This window comes from Varanus komodoensis, unplaced genomic scaffold, assembly GCF_004798865.1.
Source record: "Varanus komodoensis strain SLA01 unplaced genomic scaffold, ASM479886v1 scaffold22, whole genome shotgun sequence".
NCBI lineage: Eukaryota > Metazoa > Chordata > Lepidosauria > Squamata > Varanidae > Varanus > Varanus komodoensis.
Genome location: NW_025335606.1, coordinates 7,880,672 through 7,903,233, shown reverse-complemented (window position 1 = coordinate 7,903,233; position 22,562 = coordinate 7,880,672). Strand labels below are relative to the sequence as shown.

The 22,562-nt window shown below is 47.8% G+C and overlaps 1 protein-coding gene across 1 annotated transcript; it reads left to right on the top strand.

Moving 5' to 3' along the window:
- Positions 1-1,848: 1,848 nt before the first annotated feature.
- Positions 1,849-20,766, top strand: CFAP53 (cilia and flagella associated protein 53). The gene is made up of 8 exons (XM_044431543.1): positions 1,849-1,908; positions 3,348-3,577; positions 5,220-5,393; positions 11,396-11,699; positions 14,499-14,717; positions 16,539-16,755; positions 17,702-17,804; positions 20,538-20,766. The coding sequence occupies exons 2-8, from the start codon at positions 3,432-3,434 to the stop codon at positions 20,764-20,766; spliced, it is 1,392 nt and encodes a 463-aa protein (XP_044287478.1). The 5' UTR covers positions 1,849-1,908; positions 3,348-3,431.
- The last annotated feature ends 1,796 nt before the right edge of the window (positions 20,767-22,562 follow it).

Here is a 22,562-nt window from a genome sequence, read left to right as displayed (position 1 = left end):
CACAAAGTCGTGTCCGACCCATCGCGACCCCGTGGACAACATCCGTCCAGGCCTTCCTGTCCTCCACCGTCCCCCAGAGTCCACCTAAGCTCACACCAACTGCTTCAGTGACTCCATCCAGCCACCTCATCCTCTGCCCTCCCCTTCTTCTTTTGCCATCTATTGTTCCCAGCATTAGGCTCTTCTCCAGGGAGTCCTTCCTTCTCATTTGGTGGCCAAAGTATTTGAGCTTCATCTTCAGGATCTGGCCTTCTAAAGAGCAGACAGGGTTGATCTCCTCTAGGACTGACTGGTTTGATCACCTTGTGGTCCAAGGGACTCGCAGGAGTCTCCTCCAGCACCACAATTCAAAGGCCTCAATCCTTCGGCGCTCAGCCTTCCTTATGGTCCAGCTTTCACAGCCATACATTGCAACTGGGAAAACCATAGCCTTGACTATACGCACTTTTGTTGGCAGGGTGATGTCTCTGCTTTTTAGTATGCTGCCTAGATTTGCCATAGCTTTCCTCCCCAGGAACAAGAGTCTTTTAATTTCTTGGCTGCAGCCCCTGTCTAAGGTGATCTTGGAGCCCAGGAAAATAAAATCTGTCACTACCTCCATTTCTTCCTCCATTCAGATAGTCCAGTTTAAAACACCCCTAGGAATGAATGACTTCCAAAATGTCTTGTCATTCACAGTGGATGTATATTTTGCTTTTTTATAGGGGTATGTCAAACCTTCAATATCAGCTACCTTGCCCTGTGGCAAAAATAAAAGAGTCTTCTTTACATATTTGTGTACTACACTGAAATCCTTTTGAAGGGCAGCTCAGAAATATTTAGAGGAATGGGTATCACTAGCTCAAAGGTGATAAAAATTTAGCCCAACCCAACAGCCATTAGGTGGCAGCAACACTCCAGTCAGTGGAATTAGTACTAGGTGCAGTATTTACTTTGTAGAGCAGAAAATGTTAATAGAGGGGCGGGAAAAAGCAGTTTGTCTAACAGTGTAGAATATCCTAGAGCAGCCTTTCCTCACCTCAGAGTGGGAAACTTGTAGCGCTCCAGATATACTGGATTACATCTCCCTGCATTCCACAGCCAACATGGGAGTTGTAGTCCAAGATATCTGGAGGACATCAGGTGAAGGGAGACTGCCCTACAGAAAAACAAGCTGAGGGACAGTGTGGTGTAGTGGTTAGAACGCTGGCCTGGAGAGCTGGATTCTCGTCTGCACTCAGCCCTAAAGTTCATTGCGGGACCTTGGGTGAGTCCTTCACTCACTCAGCCTAACCTACTCAGAGGTTATTGTGAGAATCAAACGGTGCAGCGAGGTGAGGAACACCGCGCGCCGCGTTGATCCCCCTGGAAAGGAAGGCGGGATTTCAATATATAATGCATAAAAATAAGGGTTGCATCGTAAAGAACGAGCAGCCCACCCTTCCTCGCTCACTTCAGAGTAATTCATTCTCTGTATGTGTATTATTAACTATAGTTTCCGAACTGGAAAAAGCCATTCCTATTGGTTGTTCTCAGGATGACTGGCAGAAATATCTTCCCATGCGCTCCACACGCCTTTCCCTAACCCCCAGGGAGGTACCATCCTTTCATTCATTCATCCATTCATGAATTCATCTTCTCGTCCATTCATTCGTTGCCCCGACCACACGCTGTGCTAAGGCGCATGCACTGCAGTTCCTCACCCAGGAGAAGGGGCGGGATGGTTTAACCTCCTGAAGGGGGGCGGAGCCTCTCGCGTGGTGACATCACTCCGCTTCCCGGCCGCTTGGTTACTACGGCAACGCGGAACGCGTCCAGCGGCAGCTTTTTTTGGGGCGCCTTCAACGTGGGGAAGGCAGCGGGATGATGAGTGAATGGAGTCGGGTGTTGCCGGAGGTGAAGGGGCCCAAGCCGCACTCGTTGGCCTTTGTGAGTCCTTGTGTCTGGGGAAGTAGGTGGGGTGGTACAGTCATTCTCAAGTCGCTAGTCCTCAGTAGGGCCTAGCAGCAATAGTCTTTACGCAGCGCCTCTGTGCTGAATTAGAGGTAAATGTGCATAAACATTGCAGCTGACGGGTCAGATCCAGAGTGAAGCATTCTAGAGTAGACCCATTGACATCTGTGGGACTTGAGGGGATGCTGTGTCAGTGCAGCTTCTCATCCCTTGCAGCTTTTGGTATGAGCATTATAGAAGTTATCCATGGTGCCAAACGCCACCTCCAAAATAGGTCCATCTTCATGGAGCACCATGGACACCTCCTGTAAACCTCAAGCCAAAAGCTGCCATGGATAAGCAGCTCCACTGACATAGTCCTACTGTAAATACCATAGTAATCAGATAGCAAGCCATAGTTTTTATAGGCCTATCTCTTGACATCGGAGACACCTGTTGGATCAGGCAGTTTCTTATATTCAGAGATTTGGGCTGCAGTCCTGCACATATGTTTCCAGGAGTAAGTCCCAAGAGCACCATCTGGAGCAGAATGTTATTCCACACTGTGGCCAACCAGATGCTTCCAGATGCTTCCCAAGCAGAGCACCAAGGTGAAGATGGGCATTCATTGTGATAGTTCTCAGCATGTGGTATTCAGATGAAAACTGCCTCAGGACCTGGAGGTTCCACTGGGTTATCCCAGCTAACAGTAACAAATAAATCTGTCCTGTATGAACACAAGATCTATCTTAGCCAGCTACCATTTGTTCATTCTGTGGAAGTGAACCCTGGAATAATTTTTGGTTTTGCAGAGTGTCTTAAGCCTTTATATTTAGTCAAGGTTCAATTGGATGCCAGGAAACACTTCCTGACAGTTAGGACCCCGAGGGTGTGGAATGGGCTTCCACGAGAGGTCCTAACATCGGTGTGGGTGTTCAAAGATAGGCTGGACATGCACATGGTGGGCATGTCGTGAGCAGAGCCGGCTGGTGCTGGAGGTCAGACTAGATGGCCCGGGAGACCCCTTCTGACTCACTCTGTTTCTATGTTCTATGTTAGTCAAGGTTACAAATCTAAATATCATGTTCATAACAGCCATCTGTTTCCATACAAAAGGACCCATATGCAGGGTGAGCACTGCATAAGTGCAAACCCTATTTTTATGCACACACGTGTAATAAATGGTGTATATGAAGTTAGACCTTTTAATTTTTTTTCTGACATAAGATTTCCTGGATGCTGCCCATTTCATTGGAAGTGTTAACTTCAAATTAGCAGAACTATTTTAACATGCATTTTAAACAACCTTGTCAGATGGAATTGAAATAAAGAAAGTTCAGGCAATGATGAGTATCTTAACTGCCATTCACAACATGTTTCTGGGCCATCACACATTTGTATATTGACTGTGACTAAAGGCATGCTTCCTTTTACAGAGGGCCAAGTTTCCCAAACCAAATGTTGGTAAAAAGAAATTACTTAAGTGGAGGGACCAAGAAATCAAGCGCCATGAAGCTGAGATGCAGGTGAAGGCCCATCTCATTGGCCTCCAGATCAATGAAAGGGAGAATCTGAACCAACAGAAATTGTTCCACCGGTGTGTACAGAAGAGGGTCGATACTGAAATGCAGGCCTACCTGGCTGGGCAAGAGGAGAGAAGAGAGAGGTAACTGAAGCCAGTTGAGTGTTTCCTGCTGGGAGGACCTGGGAGTCAGGTTTTAAATACACTTTAATGTCACTAAGCTAGTCCTTGAGGGATAAGCCTCCAATCGAATATGAACACATTTATTATTGTTGTTTTCCATCAGAGTAGATACACTTTATAGAGTGACATAGGGATATAAATTCTTCTCTTCAAGAGACTACTGTGTTAACAATAGGCAGGGACCCCCAGCTTAGTGATAAGAGCAGATGCTTTGCATCCAGAAGGCCTCAGGATCACGTACAAAACTACCAGTTAACTAGCGATTGCTGGCAGTTGCAGTTAGTCACATAGGTTAGCCTTCCCCCATCCCTGTCCCGTGCTGGCTGGGAATCATGGAACCATAGAATCATACATACAGTTGGAAGGACCCTAGAAGGCTATTGGGCCCAACGGCCTGCTAAGTGCAGGATGCAGATCTCCCATCCAGATTCTAACTGGGGGTGACCCTGCTTAGCTTCTAATATTAGGCAGGATCAGGCAATTCAGGCTATACAATGCTGTTGCTGCCTAATTCATCTGGAGGAGCAGGTATTCTGGATCCAGAAGGATCTGAACAGGCTATGGAAGTGTGCCAGGGAAAACAGGATGGCGTTCAGTGCAGATAAATGCAAGGTCTTGCACTTGGGGCATAGGAATGGGAGTCATAAGTACAGGTTAGGGGACAAGAGGCTGAAGAGCAGCACTTGTAAAAGAGACCTCGAGGTGCTGGTCAAGTGCAGGTTAAACATGAGTCAGCAGTGTGACTTAGTGGTCAAGAGGGCGAACACCACCCTTGGATGAATACCCACAAGCTTGACTTCTAGATTGAGAGAGGTATTACTGCCCCTCTGTATGATTCTGGTGTGCCTGCAACTGGAGTACTGTGTTCAGTTCTGAGCTCCACATTAAAGGAAGAATAGAACCAGGTTGGAATCGGTGCAGCGCAGGGCCACAAGGATGATGTCTGGATTGCAGGGGAAGCCATATGAGGTGAGACTGAGGGAGCTGGGTCTTTTTAGCCTGGAGTAGAGGAGACTCCAAGGGGATGTGTTGGCAACATATAGGTACGTGAGGGGGTCGAGACCTGTTTTCCCCTGCAGAGGAGGGCAGGACGCGTTCCAGTGGAGCAAAACTCAGGGACATAAGGTTCAATTTGGATGCCAGGAAGTACTTCCTGATAGTTAGGCCCCCAAAGGTATGGAGCGAGCTTCCACAGGAGGTGGTTGAAACCCCATCAGTGAGGGTGTTTAAGAATAGGCTGGGCATGCATATGGTAGGCATGTCATGAGTGGAGCCAGGGATCAGACAAGATGGCCTGGGAGACCCCTTCTGACTTTACTCTCTTTCTGTGTTTCTAAACTGAGAACTGGCACCTGCCCAACATCACTCAGTAAAGCATTCATGGCTAAGTGGAGACTGGAACTCAGATTGTTCAAGTCCCAGTCCAGCACACTAATTGGAACAGCTCACTAGCTACAAGTTCATACAGACACACCTTTCTTCCAGCTCTTGAAGCCTTCATCTGTACCTGCAAGCTCTGAATTCAGGCAAATTATGTCAAATTTTCACATTTCTGTTTGAAAACTGTCAGATGTGAATGGAGTTTTTAATTAACTTTTAACAGGCTTCGTGATCTCCTGGAAGCTGAGGAAAAAGCCTACTTTGCTGAAATGGAATCGCAGGAAGAAACGATGGAGGACCGGCGGATAACAATGAGGGCAAGAGTCAAACAGCTGAGAGAACAGAGGGAAGAAGCCAGGCGGAAGCTGGTGGCTGAAAAAAGGGAGCAACAGTTCAGGTAAGTTGTTCAAAAACTGAAGTGGCCTGCCAGAAAGCAAGGTGAAGGAGGTTTCCTGAGTTTCTGCTTTAAATATGGAAGTAAGCCAAAACAGACATGACTGGAAATCCTTATCTAGCCATTATGTCTTTTTGCTTATGTTCTGTTACTTTAAAATAGGTACGGGGCAGGGGGGAGGTCCTCACCCCCTCCCAGAACTTTAAAGTCCTTCCCTATGCTTGGGTCCCAATCAAGTTTTGGAGTCTTCTGTCTACTCTGGAATACAATGTGGGTGGGGATGCAGTGGGTAGATACTATAGGGAGGAAAGTCTGTTTTGGCCCAGGGTGGGAGGTGGAAAGGGTCCTCGCTCAAGGATGTAAGTCTGCTGGTGAGGGCTCCGGCAGCCATGTGCTTGGCAAGGGAAGACCAAACATACTTAGAGCTTTTCTACAGAACTGGGAGTCCTGGGTTTTGACCACAAGGGGGGAAAACACATGCGTACAGTTGTATGCCTGCAGGACCCTTTGTCATTTACTTCAAGCTTATGGCTGTAAGGACCTTCGGTGTGAAAAGCAGATGCTCTGCCACTGAGCCAGGGTGCTTCCTGTGTCCATCGTGCATTGTGAGTGAAGCCAGACAGCACGTTTTTGTTTCTCCTTCATTGAAGTGGAAGGAGGCAGCACACAACAGGGAATCAGTGAGTGGGGTCTTCTGGGCTCCAGTGACCTTGTAATTCAAGGCACTATGTGCTGTCTGGTTCCCAGCTTGCTGTTTCGTCCTAAAGGGATTTATTGCTCCTCTGGTTGAGACTTATTGGAAGGATGAGTGGGGAAATTGGTTTATAGTCCTCTTTTATATGTTGCTTGGCTTTTTGTTGCAAACTTGTTTATAAGAAGCCTTTGAGACCTGTCCTTATTTCAATGTGTGTTTTAAAGAAAATTAGAATGCCTCTAAAATGGGCATAAAGGCATAATCCCCCCCCCGTGTAGATGTTTGCAGAGGAGGCAGCAGTCAAATCACTTCTGCCTTGGTTCCATGGAAATGGATAACTGTCAGTGAGGGGCACACATTTCACTTCTAACTTTTGGAAGTAACATTAAAATTACCTCTCCTTCTATAGTAAAAGACCTTAGGACAGCAAACTGACATTTATGGAACACATATTTTGATAACATCAAGCAATTACCATGTTGCTTTTATTAGATTTTCCTACCTCAGCTGACTTTTTGATTTAATTCTCAGCAGGTGGGAAATGCTATTTATTTGTAGCGGTGAATAACTTGTGGCTTTCCGCATGTCTTGGCATATAACTCTCATGGTCCTTGACCACTGACCATGGTAAAGGAACATGAGGCTGATGGGAGTTGTAGGCCCCAAAACATTGGGAAGGCCACAGTTTGCTCACCTGTTCTATTGAAACCACCCAAAATGTCACAAAATAGCATGTACATTCTTGAGTGTTCCAAAACTATGAACTAGTTTGGGTACCACCTGTGTGTAGCATCCCTCTAAGGACTAAGGAACAACTATAGGATACTCACAAGTGTGCTCCCTTTTTGTGATGCATTGGCCCTACAAAATACCCCCATCTATGGGTTTAGGGGCTATTATACTGTATGATTTCTGCCCGATTTTTATGTTATAATCATTACACACTGGATAATGAAAGCCAGTTTAAATTACAGACTTGCACAGGGAGCAAGTCTCTTTAAACAGAATGGAGCTTATGTTTGAGTAAACATGCATATAGTGGTCTGTTGATCTCCTTTCTCTTAATGGCATTTTGAACTCTTTGTATTGTGGGAATATCATTATTTCTATTGTTTTCAGATAGGAGAAGTGCTGACTATGCTGGGAAAAAGCAGCTGGGTTGGGGATGCAAAGACAACACTAGTTAAGATTTTCATGCTCATCAGGTTGTACTAAACAAACTCCAGATTAAATGCAACGAAAGAGTAGCTCTCTCTGCACTAGAATAGCAGCTGAATTCAAGGAGCTCTCTCATGCTCCACCTTTGCTCCGTGATTCACCTGCACCTTTCCCATTCCTTTGAAAGAGACTTCCAGAGGTGAACTTCAAGTGGGTTCCATTTTGTACAGGAGGACAATTCTTTATATAAAAGCATGTCATATATTGCTTTATGTCCCCCTTTTGGTGATTCTGCTAATCAGCAACAAATCATTAGATTTTATTTGTTGAGTCAGTGAAAAACTGCTGCATTTACCAACTGAATCTGGACTGACAGCAGTTAATATTTATTTATTTATTTATTTAGGAGACTTCTATGCTGCTCCATTCGCCGAAGCCTCGGGGCGGCTCACATCCATAAATAAACTTCCTTAAATTAATATAAATTAACAGTATAAATTAAGTCGCCCTGGCCAAAGAATAAAATGAATAAATACTATTAACCATTAAAATGACATTTGAATAACAAGGTCTTCGCCTGGCGCTGAAAAACAAATGACGGCGCCAGGCGGACCTCTCTGGGAGTGCATTCCATAGATTGGGTGCCACCGCAGAGAAAGCCCTCCTCCAAGTACTCACCCTCCTAATTTCCTTCATGGAGGGATCCCGAAGAAGAGCCTCTCCCGCAGATCTCAAGGGGCGGGCGGGCACATATGGACGTAATACATAATTCCTTAGCTCTTGCTGTAGAAAGCAGCAATGTAAGGATCTGTAAAAGTTTCTCCATATTTGATCAGTTGCTTTATGTTGCTTCAGTTGGCTGGTTTGCAAGAATATACAGTAAAGCTAAAAGTAGCAGGTGCAGAAAGGTCAGTGAGGTCTACTGTGCTGCTCACTATACGTTTTGAATTTTAGAGACCCCCTCAGGCAAGATGTGCTTGGTGCACCTGCCTCCTCCTCCTCCTCCCTGCTGTTGCTGCTGGTAGTGAGACCCTTAGTGAGGCATTGACAAGTGCCCAGTAATGCCACGTCCTGACACCAGCCCAGCTTCTGCTAGGTGAAGCTGGGCAGGGGTCCATTCACCCCTCACGTAGTGAAGGCCTTGGGAGGCAGGGAAGGGTTGACTATAATGTAAGTGGTTTAGGAGAAGCTCCAACTGTCAGAGATGCAGGGGAGATCTCCCAGGCTTATCACAGAAGATGGCCCTAAGGCCATCTGGTTAGAGCTGTTAACCTTGGACTGCAATGGGGATAATTGCGAGCAGCTGGGAAGGGGGGGCACTGGAGCTGGCTGGCATCTCTCCAGTGCCAGTGGAGCAGGGCTAAAATGCCCCGACTTTGAGCGAATTTTTCTCCTGCTGAATCCTGATCTGGTGTGAGCAGTTATTCCTTGACCAAAAGGCAAAGCCTTCACAGCAGGAGGGATCTGCTCGTTAGCTCTAAGCTTAAGGTGAGCTTTATTGCTTTCTTCCTGTGGTGCAACAAGGAGTCCAGGTGCTTGGGACTGGGATGCTGTCTATTTCTGATGCATTGTAGCATTGCTGCCATCCACGTGCCCTTTCCCCTTTCATTTTGGCACCCCCTCTTCTTCCCCTACTGTCTTCAACAGAACTTGTGTTTAATGCAAACTGGTGTTTGGGTGCATTACAGTGCTAAATCTGGTGTCTTTCCTGAGGGGGGTGAGCTCGGTTGCCTGGTGGGTTTGGTACAGCAGTGGTGGATTAGAACGGTACCTCTCTGCCTTGCTATCACACCTCAGATTTTACACACACACATGCACACGCGTGTGCATTGAGCAGCCCACCAAGTGCCAGTGTTGATAAGCCAGCAGAGCCTTTCTGGTTCGTAAGAGTCATTAGTGCTTCACTTAAAAACATGGCTGCAGATTTCTCTACTTTCACTAAAAAAAATGCTTAGCTAGAAAGAAGGAGATGAGACGCGTGGGACTAAACAGCCCCTGCCTGGATGGCTGAAGAACTGCCCAGCTCTGATGCCTGCTCTGAAATAGGCCCTTTCATGTCCAAAGTAGAAAATGTTTAGCATATCAAGCCACATTATGCTGACAAGAAATGCAGTTCATGCCACGGTGACACCAGGCATCTGCTGGGCCCCACGCTCCAGCAGGGGGGGGCATCCCTTACCACCTAGGCCCCCTCTGCCTGTTTCTCTTCCTTACTGTTGCTTCCTATTCAGCTGCCCTCCCCAAGCAAGCATTTTGCCCACCCCCTACCCCTCAGACTTTGAGTCTGCGCTGTGCAGGGGCGAGTGATATACTGTGTGCAGCATGCTTGAACTGTTCTTAATAATTTACCCATTCATTCATAAATGCATGCAGCCCTTTCCCAGTAATAATACCCAAGACAAAGTACAGTGCAAGCAACTATAGCATCAATAAAACAAAACAAGATCTGACAAGCAGCAAGAGAAGAATGGATACCATATTGCTTCAAAGAAAACTAAGGGCACAGTCCGAGGCATGTTTAGGCAGAACTTCACTACATGAACAAATTAACCTGCCACTTTGCTGTGGCTTCCTCACTTTTCATTCTGAGAGGAAAAGTATGTGCTTTACATGAGTTCGTTTCCCCCAGGACTTGTATTTCTGTTGCTTCTTGTATATTAACTACCCACAAGGCGGCACTGTGGTTCAGCATTGCAGTGCTTTACTAGGCTTTTACTTCTGTTTGAAATTTAATAGCCTGCTTTCTGCTTTATTAAAAAGGAAGAGAGAAAGTGGCTGGAAACCTGGAAGAGGCCCTGCGGGACAACAACGTAATGAAAAGGGCCCCAAACTTCTGTGAGCTAGGGATAACGAGCACACTAGAAATGTCTCAAGCAGAGAAGCCCCCCTCCCAAATCCTACAGCGTCAGCCAGGATGGCTGGGGAATACTGGGACTTGCAGGGCCTTTTCCGTTCTAAACAGCCATCAGCTTTTGCCTGAAAATGCAAGCATTAGCTGGCTCATAAAGCAGACCAAATACCCAAGGACTGGGGCGAGGCGCAAGCAGCAGGAGCAGCAGTAATGGGCATTCCTCAGCTTGGTCAGTCCAAAAGTCTAGGGACAAGAGGTTGCCCTGTTAGCCAATCAGGGCAGGAGAGGGTGCCAACAGGTTTCTTCCCTCCCTTGCCCTTTCTCCAAGCTAGTCTTGGCAGTGACAGCCATGATGCCTCTGAAGTGGCAAGGGACGGCATGTGAGAGATTCCTGTTCCCCCCATCCATGTGTCTAGGCCACTTCTGAAGGAGAATTCATGCCAACCTGTCTTCACCCCAAGTGTCGGACACATTGGCCAGTCACTCTTCCTGCCCTGCTTGTGCCAGAGAACATCCCAAGTGGCCCTGAAACGCCATCTGTTTGACGGTCCCCTGGACACCTCAGAGGCGCAGCCCGCAAACAGACTGGCAATCAGAGCAGGGCCGCGTGTGAGCTGCCAGCAGTGGCATCGGCATCAGCCTCTGGGGCAAGCAGCGGTCAGGGGTGTGGGGAACACTTTCACCCAATTAAGTGGTTTGCTGCTTAACACGGATGGCAAGTTGCTAAGGAGCCATAAAGTGTTCGAATCCCACTTGTTTTTGATCCTGTGGTCCCTGGGAGAATCTCCCAAGAGACACAGAATTGTTCATCATTCCCCCTCCAGGGCTCTGGGCACCGCAGTGGGAGAGCAGAGACCAGGATACAAGAAATCCTGGGGCCCTCCCTAGCCCTGGTCCTGCTTTTGCTTCCATCGTCAAGTTTGGTGGCATGGCAGCAGGGCAAACAAGGGCTGTACGTTGCCTGCCCCAATCCAGACATCTGAACTGTGTTTCCTCCTGTACTGTACAACTGTATTGCTTGTTTTTCCTGGCTTTGTGTTACACCTAGAAAGGCATTTTTCTAGACCTAAAACTGGGTATTCTTTTGCAAGTATCACCCTTCCCCAGATGTTTGTGGACTTCAGCTCCCATCAGCCCCGTCTAGCATGCCCAATGGCCAGATGTGCTGGGAATTGTAGTCCACACCATCTGAAAGGCACCAGACTGGAGAATGCTAAGGTAGCCAGCAGATGTCAAGTTTGCTGTCTCTATATTCTATAATCTGACGAGATTCCTCCTCTTCTCTGCTTACCTGCGATGCAGAGAATCTTGCGAGGAAGCACGGACACAGTGGAGCAAGAAGCACTTGCTGGAGGTGTGTGAAGACCGACTGGCCCAGCTGGCCCTGAAGGAGGACCTGAAGAAGCAAAAAGCAGAGGAGGAGGCAACCTTTGCAGCTCTCTGGGAAGAGGACAGGCTGGCTAAGGAGAAGCGAACAGCGGAGGAAGCCCGGAGAAGATCAAGCCGGGACGAAAACATGATCAACATGCTGAATGCACAGAGAGCTGTGGCTGAGGCTCAGAAGGAGGAAGCGAGACGCCTGAAGGAGGAAGAGGCTAAACTGATGGTATGGCAGCCAGTGTCTCCCTGATGTTTTGTGAAGGGCTTCCTTTAATCCAGGGGTCCTCAAATTTTTTCAACAGGGGGCCAGTTGAATGGCGCCTGTGATGGGCGTGGGCCACCAAGGCGGTGTGGGTGGGGCGTATGGGACGGGCGCGCACACACAGCAAGGGGGCGCGCATGTGGAGATCGTTTCCTCCCAGCGAGGAAGCTGCCCCGGGCGCATGAACTGCGAGGCGGCGGCTTGCTCATGAGGAGATCCTTTTCTCCGAGCAGGTCCACAATGACCTCTGCATGAGCAAGTCACTGCCTCGCCACGCAGTTCCATGCTCTTAACCACTACACCACACTGGCTCTCCAGAGGTGCCAGGAAAGGAGCTGTGACTGCCTACACACAAAGTAGTTCTTCCATCACAGAGTTGAAGTCCCGTCCTTATGAAGTGCTTTGCTGGATCAGACCAAAGGTTGGCCTATCTTTTCCCACGGGGACCGGCTAGTGCTCTCAAGGATGCCCAGAGGGGCTGGAGCCCCTTCCATCATTCCTCCCTGGCGACCTGGACTTGGAAACGTGCTGCATCCGACCCTGCTCATAGCAGTCCTTAGGACTAACCGCTACTTCGGATGGGATTATTCTCTCCTCTTGCTCCCCCTGCCCCGAGAATAAGTCTGGACCCTTTAATGCTGTCCCTGCCTAGCCTCCGTTGGTACATACCTGTAAGTTTTGAGCTTTAGCCGGGTGACTTTAGAATGAATGGACTGTGGATCACAATTCAAGAGACAGTTTACAGGCAGGCCTTCGCTAGCCTGATTGCAATGAATGGAAGCCACACACAGGTCTGGTGGGCCGGTACTTTTGGATAATTTCTCATGTAGGCATTAACACAAGCCGGAGGGCAGGGATCTCAGACATGGGCCAAGTCTAGGCTTCCTGGAGCCCCATCCTGGCCACCCAGGGTTCCCCAGAGCACCACACCCCCTTTCCTCAACTACCAATCATCTCCCAGCTTTTGTGTAATATATTTCCCATACCCAAAGGTTGAAATGCCTTTCCCAAGACTTGGACTCTGGCAGTAAGAACAGTATGCTACATTATGCTGAAGAGTTCTGTATTTTGGCTCCCCACCCCCACCCCGCCCCTGGAGTACGGCTCCAAGAGCTGCCCCAAAATTGAATTCAGCCCATCACCTTAAGGAGGCTTCCCTTCCCTGATTGAGAAGCTGTCTCACTGTCAAATTTCCAGTGCTTAAATAGGTGTTCCAGACTGTTAGGTTGCAATGTTCTGAGCTGTGCATTTCAGAAGTAAATTGTGACAAGAGCTTAATGTCTAAGGAAGATGCTTTCTTCAGATGGCCCAGCACGTGGCCACGTGAAGACATGAGCTGGTCTTATGCCAGCGGTCCTGTGGCAGACACTGGCGTGACTGACATCTCTGTAGCGCCCCCAGGGCCTTTACCTGTGGGGTGGCTCATTGTGTCTGAGGTGAGGATAAGCAGAAGCTTAACCTTTTTCTTGGCTTCATTCCGTGCCACGTAGTGATGAATTATGGAGGCTGACTCACACATACAACCCGATTTAACCAAATCCTACCTGGCTTGAGGTCTTCCTGCAAACAGAGGTGATACAGTTGCTGATGGATAGTGGCACCTTCTGTGATGGATATTAATACAATTGTCTGCTGTGACTAGGAAACAAAACTATCCCGAAAAATATATTTAGGGAGCTGGGAATGGTGTTAAGTCTCCTGTACTTCAGCCCTGAGTAGTTAGAGCAGCTTCCTATCTGCTTCTTATGCTAGCAAGCAGTGGTTTCAATTGCCCACAAGCACCTTCCCTCAGTTGAGGAATTGCTGGCTTCTTTGGCTTTGGGCTTGAAGGAACTAGATTCCCCCTCACCTCAAGCTACTTGGGGGTTGCAATGTCTCCGATTCCTGGTTGGGGAACTTAGCGGGAAATGAAGGTCAGTCACGGCGCAGCTGCTTGGTTGCCAAGAAGCTCCAGTCACCCCAAGACCACCACAGCTGCCTCAAGGATGAGCTCTCGCTTCCCGAGGAAGAAGTACCTGCTAAATACCAGCTCGTGCACCAGGATTTGCACCTGTGGCCACCCTGCCGTGCCTTGTGGTACACCATGATCTGGCTGGGAGGGGTCGTGGGTGGTGAGGTGCATCCTGCTGCCCTCGGACAAGTAGCTGAGCTGGTCAGCCTCCTTTTGCCTGTGACTTTGTGCCATACTAGACGATGCCAGATAAAACGCAGGCATTTCGGTAGTGCTTTCTAAAGGTGCGTTGGAGGCTTCAAGCCTAATAGCAAAGGGGAAAAGAAATGGATTATGAACTAGGCCTACACACTGAGAGATCACATTGGCTAGTCCTTGTCCGTACAGCCACTCTGCGCAGTTTTTGACCCACTTTAGTCATTTTTTAAAAATAAGCCAAAGGCCATTAAATCTTTGGTCGATTTTAACCATAGTCCCCAGCAAGGCTTGAGATTTTGTGGCTTGCTGTGATTTGCTGTGTTCTTGCAGTCCCAGCCAGGTGGCAGAACCAGGAGGCTCAGGTGGGCTGTCTCATTCATGAGAGCTGGGCTTTGGTGGGTCACAGGCTATGCAGACCAAGCCTTAAGGCCCTGGGAAGATGCTTAAACTGCCTTGGAGTGAGACCAGCCAGCACATTCACAGCCATAGCACAAACGGTGCTCAGAGCCTACTTCCAGTCTTCATGGTGGCAGTATGCGAAAGCCAGCCTGTTTCCTTGACAGTTACAAGGCAGGAGGTGAGTGAACGACTCCTTTCTGTGGCCTTTTTTGTAGGAAGAAGAACGGCAGCTGTTTAAGCTGGAAGAGGAACGTGCCGAGATTGAGAGACGGCGGAAGCTGAGGGAGTGCAGGGAATCATTGCTGGATTCTATCAAGGAGAAAAACAGGCGTCTCCAGGAAGCAAAGCAAGACGAGCTGGCATTAGATATGAAAATCTTGGACCGTGCCTTGCAAGAAGCCATGGAGGACACCGAGGGCCAAAAGCAAAGGAAAGTAAGGCCAGCAGTGAATTCGGGTTGTAGACTGAACGCAGCAACTCCCAAATGGTGTGCCGTGGCCAAACCGTCGTGCACTGGGAGTCTCACAAAGTTGACAGCAAGGCACCCATTCCACTCCCGCATGTCCATGTTGCTGCGACTCACAGGCTGCCTGTGCAGCAGCTTAGCCTGAGTAACTGAAGGAATGTCTGCTCTGAAATGTCCTTTGTTGGCTCCATCATGGGCCGGCTCACCAGCACCTCAGGCCTGGGACGATGTGGCAACATGGCTGTGTGGCGGGCTGCGTATGATTAGGGTAAACATAGGCCTGCAGGCAAAATGGGTAACAGCAGGCAGCCCGGCTTCTGTGCCATTAATGATCCTTTCACTAAGGAGACCTCAGTAAGCTTCCACGCTTGGGTTTATGAGCAAAAATGGTTTGGTAGCTTCTGTTTACTCACTTGAGGGTGCATAATCTTACCTTCTTTAACTTGCATGAGTTCTCAAAAGAAAGAACAAATTTAAAACAAATAAAACTTAAACATCTAAGCCAGTAGCAAATGAGCAGTGTTATCTCAGGAGGGAGAACAAAACAAGGCCAGTGACACTGCATTGTCTTGCTGGGAGAGTCACAGCTTCCCCACGAGCAAAGGCCATCTAAATGGGCCAAGCTCTTGGCAGGACATTTTCCAGAATGAGCAATGCCTGGCCTGCTGTTGTGCATTCTCTTTTCCAAGAGTATTTGAAAAGATAGTCTTGGTTCATACATTCACCACTCCGTGTTGCAAGAAATTTCTGAATGCCTGTAACAGCTGCCTTCTCTTTTCATCCACGGCTAGCGATCTGTGTTGCTCACTGGGACCCCTAACACTCTGGAGAGTGGGGAGGACCCAATGAAAGCCCTGTTTTCTCTTCCCCCCCTTTCTCCAGGTTCAGTAGTTCACACACTCTGCACCTTCAGTTCAGAGTAAAACCAACAGCCGGTGCTGTTCCTTCAGACCATAACATCTGAGCACTGTTGTGTGAAAGGATAGATGGAGAGCAGAAGCGAAGACTCTTTCCTTCCTCAGAGTGTGGGGTTGGGACTCGGGGGCGGAGGGGAGGAGGACATGGCTGGATCTAGGAGCTTTTCGATGCAGCCGCTGAGAAGCTTCCTTCTCTAGCAGGGCTATCAAACCTCTTTCCACCTGAGGCCTGCTTTTCATTTTGCAGAAACTCTCAGGTGCCGTTTTCCAATGGTGGGCTTGGGCCATAGGGGCAAATACTGAGACTGCAAATCCACTAACTTAAAGCTCTTACCACCAGTAAATTAAGAGTAGCGTTGCAAACTGTTAGAATGGACAGGTGGGAGGAAAAATACACAAACATACCCGATTATTGTAAGACGTCCCGAGATGTTTGTAGGGGACGAGAAAGAAAAGCTTTTAATTAATTAATTAATCAATCATCAGTGTTCTAGGGAGAGGAAATAGAACCAAGGGAATGAGGCATGGTTTTCTGGAGAGCCCCAGATTTGGTCCCCAGGTGAGCTCGATTTGGCCTGTGGACCTGAGGTTCAGCACTAATTCCTTCTAGAGGGCAGGCAGTTAATTCATCACCTGGCCTGCAGATACACATCAATCAGCTCGCTCGGTGTTGACGAGCCTTCAAATAAGAATGAGTGGGCCGGCAGACTAGATGAAAGAGCATCAAGGGGACTTACTGGCTGTCTCACAGTACAGTTGGATCTGCCCCAGGGAGAGTGAGGCTGTGCAGTGGTAAGGAGGTGTTCGTCAGTGTTCTGATATTCGTTCTTCCTCTCTTTTGCAACTTGCCCCTTGTCTTCTGCATTTTGCAGAAGGAGCTCTTGAAAGAGCAGCAGATTTATCAGGCGTACCTGGCTCAGCAGATGGAGGAAGACAAGCGCCTGGAGAAAGAAATGGACAAGCTGCGGGCAGAGGAGGCAGCAAAGATGTGGGCCAAGCGGGCCGCGAAGGAGAAGGCCCTGAAAGAAGCCAGAGACCGCTTGCTGACAGAGGTCCTGGATACAAGGCGGCTTCAAATCGAGGAGAAACGTAAGGGGCTGCTGGGGATGTTTGTTATTTGTAGATCCAACATCGGTCCATCTTAAGGAGCACCAAGACTGTGATGCTAAGCAGGGCCCTTTGCAGAATGGACTGGGGAAACAAAGCCAAAATCCTGTACCAAGAAAAGCTAAATGCTGCAGCCTGGGTTGGTCATGAAGAGTAGCCCATGTCTGGATCAGGGAAGGGATGGAAAAGCCGGCATTGCCCAATGATTTGGACTACAGCTCTCATCATTCCTGACCGCTGCTGGCGCCTGTTTATGGGAGTTGCAGTCCAAAATTGCTGTGAAAAGTTACCGAAAAGGCCGAAAAGCTTTTTCTGCACCTTCTCCCCTACCCATGTTCCAGACACTGCTTGAGTGCTATTTCATGAGGCCTAGAAATTATGCAAAAGGATCCTCAAGTTTTAAAGTGTGTTGTTTCTACACTTGTATGGTGCCATTGTGGCATTCAGCCAGGTTTGCCCTCCCTTCAGTTTGATCAAGAATCACCTTCAAACCCTGAATCAGGCCAGCTCTTACCATATACCCATTTTGATAATACGTACAAAGGATGCTCCAGAAGGCATTTTGTGACTGAAAGCCAGTGTTATACAATGGGCTAGAGCATCAAATGGGGACCAAAGAAATAGGGTTCAAATCCTCATTTCAGCCACAAAGTGCACTGGATAGCTTCCTCCCCTAGCCTACCTTACAGGATTGTTGTGAGGATAAAATAGAGGGGAATGGTATATATGTTGCCCTGTCTTCCTTGGGAGAAAGTAGGGTACCACATTTATATTGCAATCTGAGAGGGAGAGCGAGCGTGCATACCTACATGCGCATGCGCACACAATCATTGTAATAAAACAAAAATAGCAGTGGAAACAGGGTGGAACTGCTCAGAAGAGGTTGTTCCGATGTGCATTTAACTACCTTTCACCCTTACACTCCCAGTGCAGAGAAATGCCCATGAGCAAGAAGCACTTCTTCGGGACAAGGAATTGTTAAAAGAAGCCACCCTGGAATACAACCGTCTAGAAGAGGAAAAATACACAAGGTAATATCACTGTGTCAGGTCAGCAGAGTTAACCCTTCCGAATGGTGCTGCTTCGTAGCATGGCTGCCTGCTGCCCTTGCTGATCCCCGTGGGGTCCTGTGTCCACACGTTCCCAGTTGCAGGAGTGGGGTTCCGCTTCGTGCCGGGCATTCGGGCCTGGAGCCCCAAGGAGCCATGCCTGTAAGAGTCCCAGGAAAAGAACTCTGCATTCTGCCGACGTCCCACGTGGGCCCTGCAGACGAGCTTCTTGTGCTAAATGCCGCCACGCCCCTTCTCCCTGTCTTCCCTAACCAGACTCCTCCTGTCCCCCCAGCGTGTGCCGTGAGTGCGCACTATGTGAGGCCAGAGAGAAGGAGCGCCGATTTGCATCCGTGTCACCAGGGCAACATTCTGCTGGGGAGGGTTTCTGTCCTGGGTGTGGGCCAGTCACTTTTGCTATGATCTGCCATGGCCGTGTGCATAGGGATGGGGTGCGGGCAACAGCAGGAGAGTTTCTGGTGCCAGACCTGGAGCTGAGGCAACGCTACGCCGCTGAGAGCACGGCCGTGATCTGGAGGGGAGCTGGATATGGCATGGGTGCTTTTCTGCCCTCTTCCTGCCCAGGGCGCAGCCACATTTTACCCCTTTTGCTGGCACTTCTGTGCCTGGGCAGCGGCTGTCCTGGCAGAGCGCCCTGCCAGCGGACCCAAGGAGCTGCTCTGGTAGTCTGCTGGGGTGACATTGTACCGTGCATCGCACCAGCCTAGCAGGGCTTCCACCCTCTGATGGGAATGCTGCACCAAGACATTTATTTATTTCAGCCACCAAAGCACAGTACAGGGATCAAAGCAGTCAACACCATAACATTTTAAAAAGAGAACATAGAAATAGTAAAAACAGAAACACCCCTCCCCTAGTAAAGCATCAAAACTACATATCTTTAAAGGTGAAGTTAAGAAGATCTGTCTTCCTTCATACCTTTTCTAAAAAAAGAGAGAGATCGGGGCCAATCATCATTTTGGAAGGAGCATATTCCAGAGTTTGTGGGCAATGCAGGAGAAAGCCCTCTCTTGTGTCCCCATCAAGCAAGCATCTGCGGCTAAAGGTGCCCTCAGAAGGGCATGCCCTACAGATATTGATAGCCAGATGGGTTCATAGCAAGGCAATTGCTCCCTTAGATATCCAGGTCTAATGCTGGATATTGTCAGCTGCATTCAAAGAACACAAAAAGCAACCCTGCATTTTTTTTATCACGGCTCATGTTTTATACCATGATCTACCCAACATGGTTCATTTTCCTTGTTTCCCCTCCAAATTCCCACAAAACAAACAAACTCTCTGAAATTGTTTAAACTCAAAAGCAAAACTGGAGGGCCACATCCTGCTTGCCTCAAGAACTTAAAAACAATTGTGAGTAGTGAAGGATGAGGAAGTGTTAAATGCCTTGCGTAGAAAAAAACCCCTCTTGGAAATCACCTGCATCCCCATTGTGCCCCTTGAGTTCCAAAGACTGAAGACAGTGGGAAAGAAAGAACAAACAAACCTCTGTGCAGCCCTCTGCTCTCGTTCGTGCCTCAAAGAGCCCTTTCAGGGGAATATATCTGATATACTATAAGTCATTTTTGAAGTTGCCTGCAGGACCGGAAGATTGCCAGGTGCTATTCTGAACTCTGTCATGGCAGTTCGACATGACAACAGAGGGCAGACCTTCAAGGGCAGTTGCTTGAAGGTTTGGCTGATTTAAGCAGACACATGGCACATTTCCACAGCTTTTCTTGTCTTCTTCTGAAAGGCTTCTTAATAAAGGAAGGTGTCTGCAGTTTGGGACCTAACTGGCCATCAACTGCTGCCTTATTATAAGAAAGGTAGAGAGTTAAATTGATTGGTATTGTTGGATGGACTTCTTCAATACCAGTTTTGTTTTGTGTTTAAAGAGACGCAGCCCTCTTCATCTCAGCAGTCTGATGCAACTCAGGCCTTTTACAGCAGCTTATTTCATGGCTCTCTCTCGGGTACTCTAGTGCTGTTTACACTTCTCTTTAATGGAGTCCTTTATTTGGGCTCTGTTGAGAGGGAATCTTCTCCAGAAGGGTGAGCAGCTTCATCAAGATACTCACACGCTTTGTCATGCTCCTTGTTTCAATGGCAGTCATCATCAAGGAATGTTTGAAATAGCAGGGAACTATGCTACTTCATGAGTAAACGTTTCCATCCATCCATCCATCCCACTTTTATGTTGTATTTTGGCAAGAAACTCCCACAGTTTGCTGAACCCTCTCATGGGCTCCTTCTGCCCACCTCTGACTTCCTGCCACCCACCTTGGTCTCATCTTTAGAGTGTCAGGGGTGAGCTGCAGCAATCTGAGCAGGGTGTCCACCACTTTGATTACCCACAGTGCTCCCAACACTGTCACACCAGGGCATTATGGTAAATCAAAATGGGGTCTAGATTTGGCCTGCAGTGCTACATTGGGGCATTGTGGGTAATGAAAAGTTGCAAACCCAAATTCAGGAAGCCAGGGCTGGCAGCCGACTCTTCGTGGAGCCATGGTGGCCTGGTCCCTGCCGAAGAATGCCACATTTATTTTATTACTATGATATCGCACCATTGCAACCGAGAGCACAAAGTGGCAAACTTGGGTTGACCAGACCTGGACCTGCTTAACTTTAGCTCAAGTCTCACTCCTTGGAAAACTTGTCAGTGCTGTTTCTGGTGGTATTGAGATGCATCCCGTCTTATGGTGTTTCCTGCAGGCGTTTAGTGGAACTGAAGGAATATCGGGAGGTGCTCAGCGCTCAGATAGATCACCTCAAGCAAGCTCGTGAAGCTGCGAAGGAGGAGGAGCGCCGTGACTATGAGCTGGCTCTGGAAGCAGAAAGACTTTACCAGCAGAAGATGGCAGATATCCTTTCCAGACCTTATATGAGGCTAAAAGATCTCCACCCTTTACGAAGGCAACTAGCCTGTAGTTCTCAATCTTAGTGCTGATTTTCTTAAAATATATATGCATTTGTAATTCATTGCATTAAAACTCTAGATTGACAGTTACAACATACTTTGCTCTTGTGTGTTGACTGATAGGAAAGCAGACATGTTTTTCCACTTTTATCTTTGCTCAAGCAGAAACTTCTTTTCTCCTTTTCCTTTTTTGTTTGAATGCTGTTAAACTGTAACTTTAAATAAAGAATATTTCAAAATGTTAAGGAACAAAATTGGAAGTAAAACTTAAAGCAGTACCTATAGGCATTGCTACTCCAAGTTATTTATATTTAAAAAAAAACCTAGCTCATGCTCAAAAGCTCCACATTCAGCATTTTTAATTGCTTGTGCTCTCTCTCTCTCTCTCTCTCTCTCCCCCCCACACACACACATACGCACACGCACACATGCACACACACACATGTTAGGGCCAACTTACAGTCTGCCAGTGTGTTCATGCTCAGGACAAGGACTGCTACATTAGTGAATGGATCCTCAGAAATTAGGCAGGGGAAGCTTTGGGACAAGTTTTGGATTAAGCTTTTCTTAATCTCTGTGGCCCCATTGCAGGAATGCTCTCAGTTTGGGACAAGTGATTGAATTATGCACCAAAGCCAGTTCAGCTACTCAAAATTCTTTCTTACAAATCAGCTTGTTTTCACAGCAACTCAGAGAAAGCAGGAATGTATTGTGGTGGAATGTTCAAACTACCACACCATTGCACTAATTTCACATGCTAGCAAAGTTATGCTCGAAATCCTACAAGCTAGGCTCCAGCAGTATGTGGATCAAGAACTACAGGCAGGATTTCGAAGAGGGAGAAGAACTAGAGATCAAATTGCCAACATACACTGGATCATGGAGAAAGCTAGGGAGTTCCAGAAAAACATCCTCTTCATTGACTATGCTAAAGCCTTTGATTGTGTGGATCACAACAAATTTTGGCAAGTTCTTAAAGAGATGGGAGTACCAGACCGTCTGTTTGTCTCTTGAGAAACCTATATGCAGGTCAAGAAGCAACAGTGAGAACTGGACACGGAACCACTGATTGGTTCAAAATTGAGAAAGGAGTTCAGCAAGGCTATATACTGTCGCCCTGCCTATTTAACTTATATGCAGAGCACATCATGAGAAAGGTGGGGCTAGATGAATCACCAGTTGGAATTAAGATTGCTGGGAGAAATATCAACAACCTCAGATATGCAGATGATAACACTCTCATGGCAGAAAGTGAAGAACTAAAGAGCCTCTTGATGTGGGTGAAGGAGGAGAGCACAAAAGTTGGCTTGAAACTCAACATTAAGAAAACTAAGATCATGGCATCCAGTCCTCTCACTTCCTGGCAAATAGATGGGGAAGAAATGGAGGTAGTGACAGATTTTATTTTCCTGGGCTCCAAGATCACTGCAGACAGGCACTGCAGCCAAGAAATTAAAAGACACTTGCTCCTGGGGAGGAAAGCTATGGCAAATCTAGACAGCATACTAAAAAGCAGAGACATCACCATGCCAACAAAAGTGTGTATAGTCAAGGCTATGGTTTTCCCAGTTGCAATGTATTGCTGTGAAAGTTGGACCATAAGGAAGGCTGAGCCACGAAGAATTGAGGCCTTTGAATTATGGTGCTGGAGGAGACTCCTGCGAGTCCCTTGGACCGCAAGGTGGTCAAACCGGTCAGTCCTAGAGGAGATCAACCCTGACTGCTCTTTAGAAGGCCAGATCCTGAAGATGAAGCTCAAATACTTTGACCACCAAATGAGAAGGAAGGACTCCCTGGAGAAGAGCCTAATGCTGGGAACA

What these genes read in the sequence shown, in the direction of transcription:
- CFAP53 (XM_044431543.1), top strand. Translation starts at nt 3,432, where the DNA reads ATGCAGGTGAAGGCCCATCTCATTGGCCTCCAGATCAATGAAAGGGAG. An exon ending in AGGGCCAAAAGCAAAGGAAA is followed by an intron (nt 14,718 to 16,538) that starts GTAAGGCCAGCA and finishes TGCATTTTGCAG; the next exon opens with AAGGAGCTCTTGAAAGAGCA. An exon ending in GCTTCAAATCGAGGAGAAAC is followed by an intron (nt 16,756 to 17,701) that starts GTAAGGGGCTGC and finishes TTACACTCCCAG; the next exon opens with TGCAGAGAAATGCCCATGAG.